Source organism: Vombatus ursinus, unplaced genomic scaffold, assembly GCF_900497805.2.
Source record: "Vombatus ursinus unplaced genomic scaffold, bare-nosed wombat genome assembly UNPS02014786.1, whole genome shotgun sequence".
Classification (NCBI taxonomy): Eukaryota; Metazoa; Chordata; class Mammalia; order Diprotodontia; family Vombatidae; genus Vombatus; species Vombatus ursinus.
In genome coordinates this window covers 11,721,720-11,734,735 of record NW_020954564.1, presented here as the reverse complement: position 1 = coordinate 11,734,735, position 13,016 = coordinate 11,721,720, and the positions used below count along the sequence as shown (strand labels likewise).

General features: G+C 38.4%; 1 protein-coding gene across 1 annotated transcript; it reads right to left on the bottom strand.

Annotated features, from left to right (window-relative positions):
• Window positions 1-1,278: 1,278 nt before the first annotated feature.
• On the bottom strand, window positions 1,279-7,239 carry LOC114046998 (olfactory receptor 1361-like). Its single transcript, XM_027867641.1, has 2 exons — window positions 6,317-7,239; window positions 1,279-1,324 (listed from the first exon to the last, which is right to left on the bottom strand). The coding sequence occupies exons 1-2, from the start codon at window positions 7,237-7,239 to the stop codon at window positions 1,279-1,281; spliced, it is 969 nt and encodes a 322-aa protein (XP_027723442.1).
• Between the last annotated feature and the right edge of the window lie 5,777 nt (window positions 7,240-13,016).

Here is a 13,016-nt window from a genome sequence, read left to right as displayed (position 1 = left end):
AATTCTATTCAAAATAACTATAGAATGTAAGAAATATTTGGGAATCTGCCTACAAGCACACACACAAGAACTATATTAGGCAGGTAGGTGGCATAATGGGTTAAGATAAGAGTGCTAGACTTGGAGTCAGGAAGACCTTAGTTCAAAATTTTCTGTCAGATATTTACTAGCTGTGGGACCCTAGGTAAGTGACCTAATCTCTTTCAGCCTAAGTTTCCTCATCTATAGAATCAAGATAATAATAGCACCCACCTCAAAGAGTTGTAGTGAGGATCAAATGAGATAACATATATGCAGTGCTTTGCAAACCCTTAAAGCACTATATGAATTCTAGCTATATGATTGAATAAAGCAAAACAGTTTGCACAGAAAAATATACCTAAATAACTGAATACATCTTAATTTCTTAAGACTATGCCTTGCAAATATAATAAAATAATTATGAATATCTGAATTAATCAATCTATTCAATACTACACCAATCAAACTACCAGAGAATTATTTTGTAGAACAATGAAAAAATAATTTTAGAAATTCATCTGGAGGAACAAAAGGTCAAGAATCTCAACAGAAACAATTTAAAAATTAATAAGGCAGGGGCAAAGAAGTACTACCTCTGAATCTATAATATAAGAGAATAGTCATGAAGTGATTTGGTATTAGTTTAAAAAAATAGAAAGGTTAATCAGTGGAACAGATTAGGTATTCCAGACCCAGAAGCAAAAGAACAGTGTAGTAAATAGCATTTGATAAACTCAAAGGCCCTAACTTTTGGGGTAAGATTTCTTTGATAAACATCTCATATCTAAGATATGCAAATAATTGATTTAAATATAGAAAAATAAGAACCATTAGCTAGTTGATAAAAAGGTATTTCTTAAAGATAGAAATCCAAGCTATCAAGAACCATATAAAAACATTTCAGATGACTAAGTAAACTAGAAAACTAAAACAAACCTGAGATTCCATCTGACACACTCACTAGGATCAGCAAAAATGACCCAAAACTGGGAAATGACAATTATTCAAAGGGCTTTGAGGAAACAGAACACTAATTCACTGTTGGTGGAGTTGTGAATTGGCTCAGCATTTTTGAAAAGTAATTTGGAACTAGCTAAGTCAATCAGTCAACAAGTATTTATTAAGTTCTTACTATTGTGAGGCACTTTGCTTAGTGTCTCAAATGTAAAGAAAAACAAAACAAAAAAAGAGTCCTTACCCTCAAGGGAGTCATATTCTAATGGAGGATACATGTAAATGATTAGGTCAATGTAAGATTTATACATTTAGATGGAGAGTAATCTCAGAGAGGAAGGTGCTAGAACTTGTGAGGAAAGGAAAAGGTCTTTTTTTTTTCTTTTCTTAATTATTTTTACTGGAGGTAGTAAATGGGAGGAAGGAATATTAGGGAGAGACTAGCCTCCCTTCCCCACCCCCAAAAAAAAGATAAGAAGAGAAAACAAAGGCAGATCATTGAAATATTCTTTCGAAAAATAAGCAAAATCAAAGCGAGAAGGCCAGAAAGAAAGCGAGAAAGCTTCGAAAGTCACATGTTGAAGTAATTACACATTTAAAAGGGAAAAAAAATTTATTTGCATAATAGAAATTCACAACTTTATATATAATCCTGTATTTGTACTACTTTGCATAAGGAAATGTCCATTTTATTTGTTTTATTTGTTTTTGTTAAGTTCAGAATAAAAGAATAAAATTAAGGTTAAAACAAAAACCCCAAAATTTGCAATAGATATCAGCAAAAGACATGGTACTCAGAAAAAATTACACAGGGTTGTGGAGTTGGAAGTCTGAGCTGATGGCCAGGATCCTGATGTATGTGATAAGAAACACTGTAAAGAGTGGCTTCTGATCATCTGGCCAGATGGATGAATTCTAAGAGAGTGAATTCAGAAATTCTGCTTTAATTGACCTTGTGTTCCCCTGTAGATGGCAAAGCCTTGCTATTTAACCTGCTTATTTTCTTTTGGCTATTTAAGTTGTGAATAATTCTGTCATTTTCTCTGTGTTTTCCTTTTTTGAGAAAAAAAATCTGGAGTATCTTTCCAGGGGTTCACATGTGAATTGAGTAAGGGATAACTGGACTGCACTCCCTCCTTCCCCTTGCCTTTTACAATATCCTTATCTAGGATATTACTTATCCTAGATAAATGAAAAGAGGCAGCAAAGCATAGTGGAAGGAGAGCTGACCGTGGATTTAGGAATACCTGGGTTCAAATCATGCCTCTGACACATAATGGCTATGCCACCCTTGGCAAATCACGATCTATGGGCAACTCTCTAAGGGTTTAAATTCTAGAATGTTCACCAATCTCCATTGATTTAAGGGAGTTTCTTCACTGGGAGTTCTCTATATCAATGAAATGACAAAGTCTGGTCTAGAGGGAAAAAAAGTAGAAAACTGAGCTGAGTGTGTCTTGTTAGTCCCTCACAACCTAGGTGTCATCCTGGAATCCTCATGCTCTTTCAATTCTTATATTCAATCTATTACCAATTCTTGTTGATTTTGCCTTTGTAAAATTTCTCAAATACACCCCCTTCTCTCCTCTGGCACTGCCTAATCACCTAACCTCTGGACTACTGCAAGTCTTTTGGTGGGTCTGCCTGCCTCAAATCTCTCCTCGCTCTAGTCCACATTCCACTCAGTGGTCAAATTAATCATTCTTTATTTTTATTTTTATTTTCATTTTTAGGCAATTGGGTTTAAGTGATTTGCCCAGGGTCATACAGCTAGTAAGTGTCAAGTGCTTGGTCTAAGGCCAGATTTGAACGCAGGTCCTCCTGACTCTAGGGCTGGTGCTCTCTCCACCGCACCACCTAGCTGCCCCTCAAATTAATCATTCTAAAATGCAGATCTTACTGTTTCACACCTTCCCCCTTCTCCCCCGCCCCCCACCAATTCAATAAACTCCAGTGGCTCCCTATTACCACCAGAATCAAATATAAAATCTTGTTTGGCATTCAAAGCCCTTCATAATCTTTCCCTTATCTATTTTTCCAGTCTTTTTATGCCTTACTCCTGCTGCACCCTACTCCATGATCCAGTGACACTGGTCTCCTTACTGTTCCTCTCACAAGACAGTCCATTTCCCAAGTCTGGGAATTTTCTCTGACTGTTCCTCATTCCTGAATTTCTCTCCCTCATGTCTTTTGCCTTTCTTTGTACTCTAGTTCTTGTCACAGTGCCTGTCACAAGTAATTAATTTGATCAATGTAGCAGGTCAAACAGTTAACTTTTTTTCTTTCTTTTTTTTGATACTTTTTTAATTGAAAAAAATCTCAAAATAGTAGATTCCACTGCTGTTCAACTCTAATTTTAAGGAAGTTCATTAAATATGGATCTCGATTTGACTTCCTTATATCTTTCACTTATTCCTTCTAATTTTGCCTTTTAGGACTGTGGAAAATGTTTCATTCCTGTTTTATATGGCAGCCCTTCAGATATATAAAGATAGAGATCCCTGCCTGATGCCTCTCTAGGCTAACCATCTCTAGTTCCTTCAAGTTGTTTTTTTATACCACAGGTTTCCTTTCTTATTTTTTTTTGGCTGAGCATAATGACAATAACTTACATTTATATAGCACATTACACATTACAAAAACCTTTCCTCACCTCACCCCCAAAAGGTAGGTTTTGCAAGAAGTTTCTGAGATTTGATAGGTGAGGAAGTTAGGGCTCAGAGAGGCCTCAAGATTATGCAGAACCAAGACTAGAAAATCACACTAGAACCTAAGTATCAAAGCCCTTCTAACCCTAAGACTAGAGTCCAGCAAAGAATCCACATCATAGTGGAACACCAGAATATGGCAAGAGAGGAGCACATCTCAAGGAAGATGCCCAACAACAAGTGAAGTAGACCATCAGAGAGCAGCTCCTAGTAATTCAATGGAGTTTTGAGCAGGGAACAGAAGAGAGCAGCACAGTGACATCATCTGAGGACATCAATTGCACTGTGACAATGGTAGTATTAGTTGGCCCAACAACATGTTTCCTGGTCACATACATTTCCTATAGACCTTCCTAACCATGCCGAGGCCCAGCCTATATGTGTTCTGTATGGGTGTCCACTCTTTGAGCAGTGTTATGGTGGTGTGTAAGAGAAGGTACCCTAATGTGTATGGAGTGAATCTTTCTAGACACTTCATTCACTGTGTTGTTCAATTGATTACATGTTGTTTGCTTTAAATTAACATGTCCTCGATTGGCTAAATAAAAGAAAATACATCAATAATTGCTTTTGAGCTATGATTTGGAATGGATGCTGACCCCTAAAGCTGGGATAGCATTCTGGGGGTCCATATGTGAAGGAAAGGAATGTCTGGAATGCACTCCCTCCTCAATTCCACTCTTAACCTCTAGCTGCCTTCAAAATTTACCTTCAACAGTTCTACATGAAGTATCTTCTGCTGGTGCCCCCTTCCATCTGCCTCAGTTTCCTCATCTGTAAAATGTGTATAACAATAGCAACAACATTTCAGCCAATCTTGTAAAGAAGTCAATACTTTAAACAGGAGACAAAAAGCACATTACAAAACTTATCAGTTTTAAAACATGAAATCATACATAAGACCTGGAGCACAGAGCTTGTTGGCTAACAAAACTAATAACATGAAACAATACAAGCTCATATTCATATATCTTGTTAAGATCTATTTGCAGATGCTTTATTTCACTTGATCCCTGTGAAGAAGGTGGTACAAGGATGGTTTTGAAATTTTGTAGATGAGAAAATTGAGACTTAGAAAGATGAAGTAACTTATTTGAGTACATACACAGCGTATGGAAGTGGCAGAACAAGGACTTGAAAGGTCTTCTGTCTCTAAGGTCACCTTTCCACTTGGTGTCATTTTCTTTCTAGCAAACATGAAATCTTGGCTCACAAGATGATAGCAGAACCATCAGATTTAGAGATGGGAGAACTTTAGAGATCAAATAGTCCAACTTCATCCTTCTCATTTTACAGATGAGGAAACTGACATCAAGAATGGCTAAGTGATTTGTCCACGGTCCCATATCTCAAAATCCAGGGCTCTTTCTTCCCATGACTTAGTTTGGTCACAGAATTTTAGAGCTAGCAGGGACCTCACAGTATGGACAATATCATATGCCACCATCATTCAATGGAAAGGAAGCTCATAATCATTTAAGAATCAGTAAAGAAGGGGAAATGTATCAGGATACAAGGGAGACAATAAAAGAGGAAACTTTCAGAAGAGGAATTTATATTCCCCAACATCTACAAAAGAGTAAAAGGACCATAATAAACTTGTGAAAAGTATTCATATTGCAGCCACTATATGAAAATCATCATATTTTAGAGTCTAATAGGAACTTAGCTTATGGAATAGCTGGCACATACAGTTCAATAAAGATTATAACATGCGTTGCGTACATAATCACATTTGAGCTTCACAGTAGCCCCATGAGGTAGGTCATTATTATTCCCATTCCACACTAGTGGTTCAGATCATGGTCACACAGCTAGTAAAGGTCAGAGGCAGGATTTGAGTAGCTGTCTTTCCTCACTCCAAATTCAGGAGACATTTCCTCTACATCACACTGTGCCCTAAAGCATAGAATGTTAGTGCTCAAGGGGAGTTTAGAATAAGAATCTTAGGACACAGAACATAGAATGTCAAAATATGAAGGCACATTTAACATGTGAGGCTCTTGGAACATTGACAGTTAGAGGTAGAAAATTACTTTATCCATCACCCTCACTTTAGAGGTGAGGAAACAGGCCCAGAGAATGAAGTGACTTTTCTAATGTCATATAAGTTAGTGTTAGGGCTCAGGCTAGAACTCAGATCTCTTCATTTCTAGGCTGGGTCTCTTACTGTAATACTATGTTGTTTCTCATAGAAAAGAGAGAACCCCTTGTTCCCAATGACCTTGAGCCTATGGACGTGGGGCTGACAACAGTTACCATTTCATACAACACTCATTCAAAGGAGACATCTTAGTTCATGATGAATGTGTGTTCTCTTGCTAATGCTGCAGGGAGAAAGCATGAACAAGATGGAGATATTTCTTCAGAATTTAGAAGCAAAGACACTCAGAACAGTGTGCAAAGGCTCACCCCATTGTTGCTTGCTCTGCCTCCCCTCAGCCCCTGCTGAGAAAGGGCTAATAGAGCAGATCATCCCTAGCCGTAGACTCTAATGCTCTGAAGCAACCTTGCCATGATCCCCAGGCCTGGCTATTTCCAGGGTTTCCAATGCTTCCTCTGAGTTCAGGAGATGTGATGCTGAGTTCCTCTTGATTGGAGGGCAGGTTGGAAGTCTCGAGGTACAAACATACTGGATCTTCCTCCAGAGCCTCCAGAGAGCATCCTTCACCTCCTGGTTCCTTAAACTGTAGATCATTGGGTTCAGCGTGGGTGTGACCACAGTATAGAATATGACCACCTGTCTGTCCTGGTCCAGGTTGTAGCTGGAAGATGGCCGGAGGTACATGCGGATCACTGAGCCATATAGGAGTAGCACCACCAGAATGTGTGAGCTACAGGTGGACATGGCCTTTTTAAGGGCTGCAGCTGAGTGTAGGCGGGCTATAGCAGCCCCAATTTGGATATAGGAAGCCAAGATGAAGAAAAAGGGGCTTATAACAATGGCTGCATCTTCAGTGAAGATCAGCATCTCATTGACCACAGGTCGAGTGCAGGATAGCCTGAGCAATGGTGTGATGTCACAGAAAAAATGTGTGACCTGATTGCCACAGAAAGTCAGTTGGGCAACCAGCACACTGTAGAGGAGACTGTTGAGGCTGACCACCACCCATGAGGTCAAGGTGATGTGGAGGCAGAGGCTGCGGGTGACAATAGCAGAATAGCACAGGGGTTTACAGATGGCCACATAGCGATCATATGCCATGGCAGCCAACAGGTGACCCTCCATGCTTCCTATAGCCATAAAGAAGAAAAGCTGAGTTATGCAATTCTTGAAGGGAATTGCCTGGAATCCTGTTACTGTGTGCACTAGCATCTGGGGGACAACAATTGTGGCCAATAAGATGTCAATAAAGGAAAGCTGGCTGAGCAGAAAGTACATAGGTGCCTGCAGTTTGGGGTCTGTGTAAGCAACAATGATTAACATGGTGTTACCTGTCACTGCCACCAGGTACATGGAAAGGATGACTCCAAAGATGATTGGCTGCATCTCTGGATGACTAGATAGCCCCAGGAGGAGGAATTCAGTTACTTTTGTCCAGTTCCTAGTATCCATTAGACACAGAAAGGAATCCAAATCATCTGCAAGGAAAAGAGTGATAGGGACAACAATCATTTTAATAATATTGGAGAACATCTATGTAAGACTTTTAGGTTTGGAAGCACTTTACAATTAGTATATTATTCAATCCTCATTACCTCGTTTATTAGATTAGAGTTAATATTATCCCCATTTTACAGATGAAAGAACTGAGGCTGAGGGAAGTTAAATGACTTGCCTAGAGTCACACAACTTATAGGAGCTTACCTGAGGAATGATTTATACTCAGGTCTTCCTGATGCCAAGGCTTACTTGGCAGTACCTTGGAAGTACTCACTTCCAGTACCAACTCTATCACTGAATCATTGTATGTTTAGGCATGTTAACCCACAGCTCTCCTCTTCATTTTCTCATCAGTGAAAGAAATTTGGATGAGATGATCTCAAAGGTTCTTCACAATTCTTATATTCTATATTCTTAGATTTTTTTCAGCTCTAACATTCTATGTTCACTGGTCCCTTTCAGTTTTAATATTCTATATTCTGTCTTCTAATGCTACTGACTTGCAAATGAGGTCACTTGCAAATAGGCAGCATGCATAGTACAGTGGGAAGAATTACTTCATCTTAGAATCCCTAGCTAACCTCTAGGCTCAGCTTGACTGTCAGAGGATCTGTGTTAAAATCTTAGTTCTCCTATTTGCCACCTGTCTGAGTCTGCTCAAGTCACTTAACCTCTTTGGGACTGTTTCCTCATCTGTAAAATGAGGAGCAGACCAGATGATGTAAAATGTTCCACCTAGCTATTGATCTACATTCTTTTTTTTTTTTTTTAACATTTCATCTTCCAGGATCTGTTCCAGTACTAAGATGTTATATTCCAATTTTATTTCACGTTCATTCCTTTCCTATACTCCATGATCCAACTAAATGGGGCTCTTCTTTCTAGGACTTACCACAATCTCTCTCCCAGATGCATTCGTACAGGCTATCCCCTATATCCTATTGCACTTTCTCTTTATTTCTATTTTCAGAATGCTCTGGAGTAATTATTAAAGAGCTGGTCTCAGAGCTAGGAAGATCTGAGTTCAAATACTGCCTTTACTGCTTACTGGCTGTGTGACCTTGGCCAAGTCACTTAACTTTTCACTCCTTTAAGCCACTTGTCTAACACCATAAGTTCCAGAAAAGGTGCAGATGCTAATTGGTAGATTGAATTTCTTCATCTAGGAGTTCCTTATGCCAATAAAGTCGCTGATTTAATCTTTGCCCCTAAAAAGTCTTTCTTCTTCCCATCAGCTAAATGTATTTTCACTTTCAAATCTTCTCTAGAATACTTTGTATTTATTTCTCAGATACAAAATATGAATTAAAACAAACCTGTGAGAACACCTACTCCAACCTGTACTTGACAAAGAATCCCCACCACAACACTGCTGACATAAGTTTATTCAACTTCCTGAAGATCTTGACTGGAAATTACAATCCACCATCACCTGAGATAGCCCGTTCCACTTTTGGATAACTACTAATTAGGGAAATTTTCCTTACATCAAATCTAATTCTTCCTCTACTCATTTGACCCATTGCTCCTAATTTGGGCCTCTGTGGTCAAGAAGAACAAATATAATCTCTCTTTCCACATGACAACTCTTCAGGTACTTGAAGACATGTCCCCTCCTCCACACTATCTTCTATTTTATGGGCTAAACATTGTCAGTTCTTTCAGATGATCATAATATGATGTGTTTTCTAGTCCTTTTATCCTGATCACACTCTTTTAAACCTTATTCCCTAGTAAGTATTCTTTGATTCAGTGCTGCTGATTTCCTTGCTGTTCCATAAACAATCTCCACAACACTTCATCTCAGCTCCAGACACTCAGGATGACTCAGAACACTCTATTTTCAAAAAAAAAATGGTGCTGCATTACTATTGGTCCTCTCTTCCCAATAGGGTAATATGGCACTGCTTTCTTCTAAGATTTTGTTGTATACTGGGGCATACCCAGCACACTCCATGTGCATGTTTATGCCAACTATACATACTTGAAACATATTACTTAGCTACCTATTTTATTGAGAAAATTTAGGCCATCTGATAGGAGCTTCCTAAGGTTCCATCCAGTATTCCTTCTTGAAACTTCTTAGTGTCTTTACCTACTTTTTCTATTTTGAATTCAATCACAGTAGACAGGCTATTGTGATGTCCTTGTGATAGTTATTATGAGGAAAGTACTTTGTAAACTTTAGAGTACCATAGAAATATTGCTATTAACTTTATTTTTATTTTTTTAAAAACTCCTTTCTATGATGCATTTTCAACATCCCCCTTTCCATTGGATCCTTCCCATTTGCTTACAAATATAATCAGGTCTCCCTGATCCTAAAAAAAAGTCTTCCTTTGACCTATCTATCCCACCCAGCTTCTTCTCCAGTTGTCTCTTCCACTTTATTTCCAAGATTCTTGAGATATTTGTCTATAACAAATACCTCAACTTCCTCATGATCCACTTTTTCCATAGCTTCTTGAAATCTAATTTTTTTTCCCCAATCATTAGTGATACTATTTTTTTTTACTATCACCAGTAACTGTCTTCTCTTACTAAAGCATCCCCCATCTCGATCTCATTTATTTGGATATTTTCAAATAGCACCTAGAGTCAGATGACTCTCAGAATATGTATCTGTATGTGTGTGTGTGTATGTACTTATCTGTTCTCTTTTCTAATGTCCAGACAAACAATGCCAGCTATTTATAAGACATCTACACCTGGATGTTCCACCAGTTCTTCAGACTCATTGTGTTTCAAACCAGACTATTATCTATCCTCCCCACTCAAATTGCTCCCCTTTCTGATGTTACAATCATTGTAAATAATACCTACTCTCTCATGTTTATAACCTTGGGATTACTTTTGACCCTTCCATCTACTTCATCTGTCATATCCAACTGGCTGCCAAACTCTGCTAATTTTACTTCTTAAATAATTTTGCATTCATCCCCTTTTATGTTCTCAGGCTCACAATCCTATCACAAATCTTTATTACCACCCACTCACACTATAGCAATACTCTCCTAATAGGTCTAATCAACTTTACTGTATCTCCTTTAACATATCCTACCCACCAATCCCAGGCTGATCTTCCTTATACCTATATTAATACTCCTCAAATACCTTTAATGCCTCCCCATTGTTCACTGAGTAAAGTTCCTACTTGTTTGCCTGGAATTTAATGTCTGTCACAATCGGGCCTAGCCATGCCATTCCAATCTTATCTCATATGACACTGCTCCAAGCAGTATACACTTCTTCCAAAATGTGCTACTTGGTATTTCCTGTATATGTCCTGGACTCTCACCACATCCTGCCATTGATCACATTTTTCCCAATGCCTAGAACATCCTCCCACCCTTCTTTGCTTACTGAGTTCCTACCTATCCCTCAAAGGCTTGGATTTATGTTTTAGCTAAACTTTGCCACTTCCCTCATGCTCAGTGTACAGCTTTGTACATAATACATGCAACAGGAAAGGTTGTTTGAATAAATTGAAGCTATGAGCTCCAAGAGACCATAAAAGTTATTGGATTTTTGTATAGTCAAACCCTCACCTAACTGAAAGTTTTTCTCTTTACTACACCATGAAGAAATGTATATCCACCTTCAACTTGTAGATCTTCAGTGATAGGGAACTGATGACACCAGGAGGAAGGTCATTCCATTTTGGACCACTTACTGTTAGGAAGTTCCTCTTTATTCTGAGCCAGAATTTGCCTTCCTATAACATTACCACTCATAACAATGGCTATAGGGATGGAGAAACTCATCTGGGGCTAAGCACTGTGGGTGAATGGCAGGGCCTCCATTCATATCTAGCAGGTAAGAGCTATGGGCTTGGGGTTAAGTGTATCTGGGACCATGCTCCAGGTGTAAGTGATAAGACTTAGGAGGGAAGGATCAAATATTTAAATTAGCTTTGCCCTGCCTTCATTCAGGATGAGCATACTCTGGACATAGTTCTACTATTTAAGAGCCAGGATACACAGTACATTTAAAAAGGAATCTAAGCAATGGTAGTTCAACCAACAAATTTGCCCAAATGTATCTGTTTCTTCCACACATAACTCAATTCCCCTATGCCTGAGAAAATTTCCTGTTGGTGAATATTTTTGTGATAGGTTGTAGTGATACCTCCATTGGTAATTGCTTACAATTAGAACCAATATCCTGGATCAGACAACTGTTCCATCCATCTAATTCAAGGTTCTCTCTAATGGAGGCACCTAGGAATATGTTTTGAAAGGGGTTTGTATTCCTCTATGATGTCATCCTCAGCAAGGTGGGGAATACCTTATTTCTCTCTAGGTTTCCTTAGTAAATCCCATTGTGGTTGTGTTATCTATGAATTTATCTAAATATGTCTTGAAAGTTTGTTTCTAAGCTGGTGAGTACCAGCTCTGGTACACTACACTTCCGGCTAGGTAAAGTAAGACTTGTTTTTGGGGGGCTTTTTTGGTCCTCAAATTACTTTTCTAGCTTCATGAGGAGCTAGCCTTAATGTCCAGGAAGACCAGTTAGTATTCCCTTTTTCCATAGTAATAGGTTCATAGGATCATGGCTTTAAGGGTGAAGGGGACCTAAGAAATGATCTAACCCAACCCTTTCAATTTAACAGATGAGAAAACTGAGGCATAGCATGCAATATTAGAACACAAAATAGCTGACATTTATATAGTGTTTGAAGGTTGTTTATGTGCATTATCTCATTTGAACCTCACAAAACCCTGAGAGGTAGGTGCTATTATTGTCATTCCCATATTAGAGATGAGAAATTGGGCACAAAGAAGTTAATTGACTTGCTTAAGTGACACTAAAAAGTGTCTGAGATGGGATTTGAACTCAGATCTTCTTTACCTCCCATCTAAGACTTAATGCACTATGATAAACTTCCTCTAAATATTAGTCATATTAACACAGAATTTTAGATGATAGAACATAAAATATCAGAGCTGGAAGGGATTTTAGGAAAGAGAATAGTAGAACTTAAGGCATAATAAAAGGTTAGATATGAAGCAAACCTGGATGGTGAGTATTTAAACCCCCACTCCAATTTGGTAGATAAGAACCTGGGTCCTGAGAGACAAATCAGTTGCACAAATTCATGTAGTGATTCAATGTAGGGTTAGAAATTGACTTCAGGTCTACTGTCTCACAGACTAGTGTGGTTTTTGCCAATACCATCAATGTTCCCTTTTTTCCACATAGGAAAAGAGTGACAAAATAAATGTCTAAAAGAAGGAAAAAAGACAGAGAAGCAAATATTATCTAACACAGGGGGAGGAAAAGATTTTTTATATACTTCAGTATCAGCCTCTGATGCCTATCTGTCCAGACTGAAGAAGTCTCATCCTTTTTTTCCCATCTTTACCTCCTTGTTCTTTCACTTTTTCTCATTGCCCTTCACTGGAACTTCTGAATACATTTCATCAAGAGATGGATGAACAGAATCAGATGAGATAATACAGGCATGGATGCACCATAATTTCAAACAATGGGAGGCTAACTTCTCTGAGTTTCTAACTCTACCTTTTTCTTTTTTCCATGTTCTCTCATCTTCTCTGGGGGCCCCATCTTATACACCCATTAAATGACTTGTTCACCAACTTCTGTTCTGTTATCTCCATCCCTTCTATGGTAATACAAAAAAAATGCTCAACACCCTGTATGTGGTTTGGTAGCTTTGGCAGAATTGGGACTTTCTTCTGATCCTCTTCCAAAGAAACCTTCCTGTA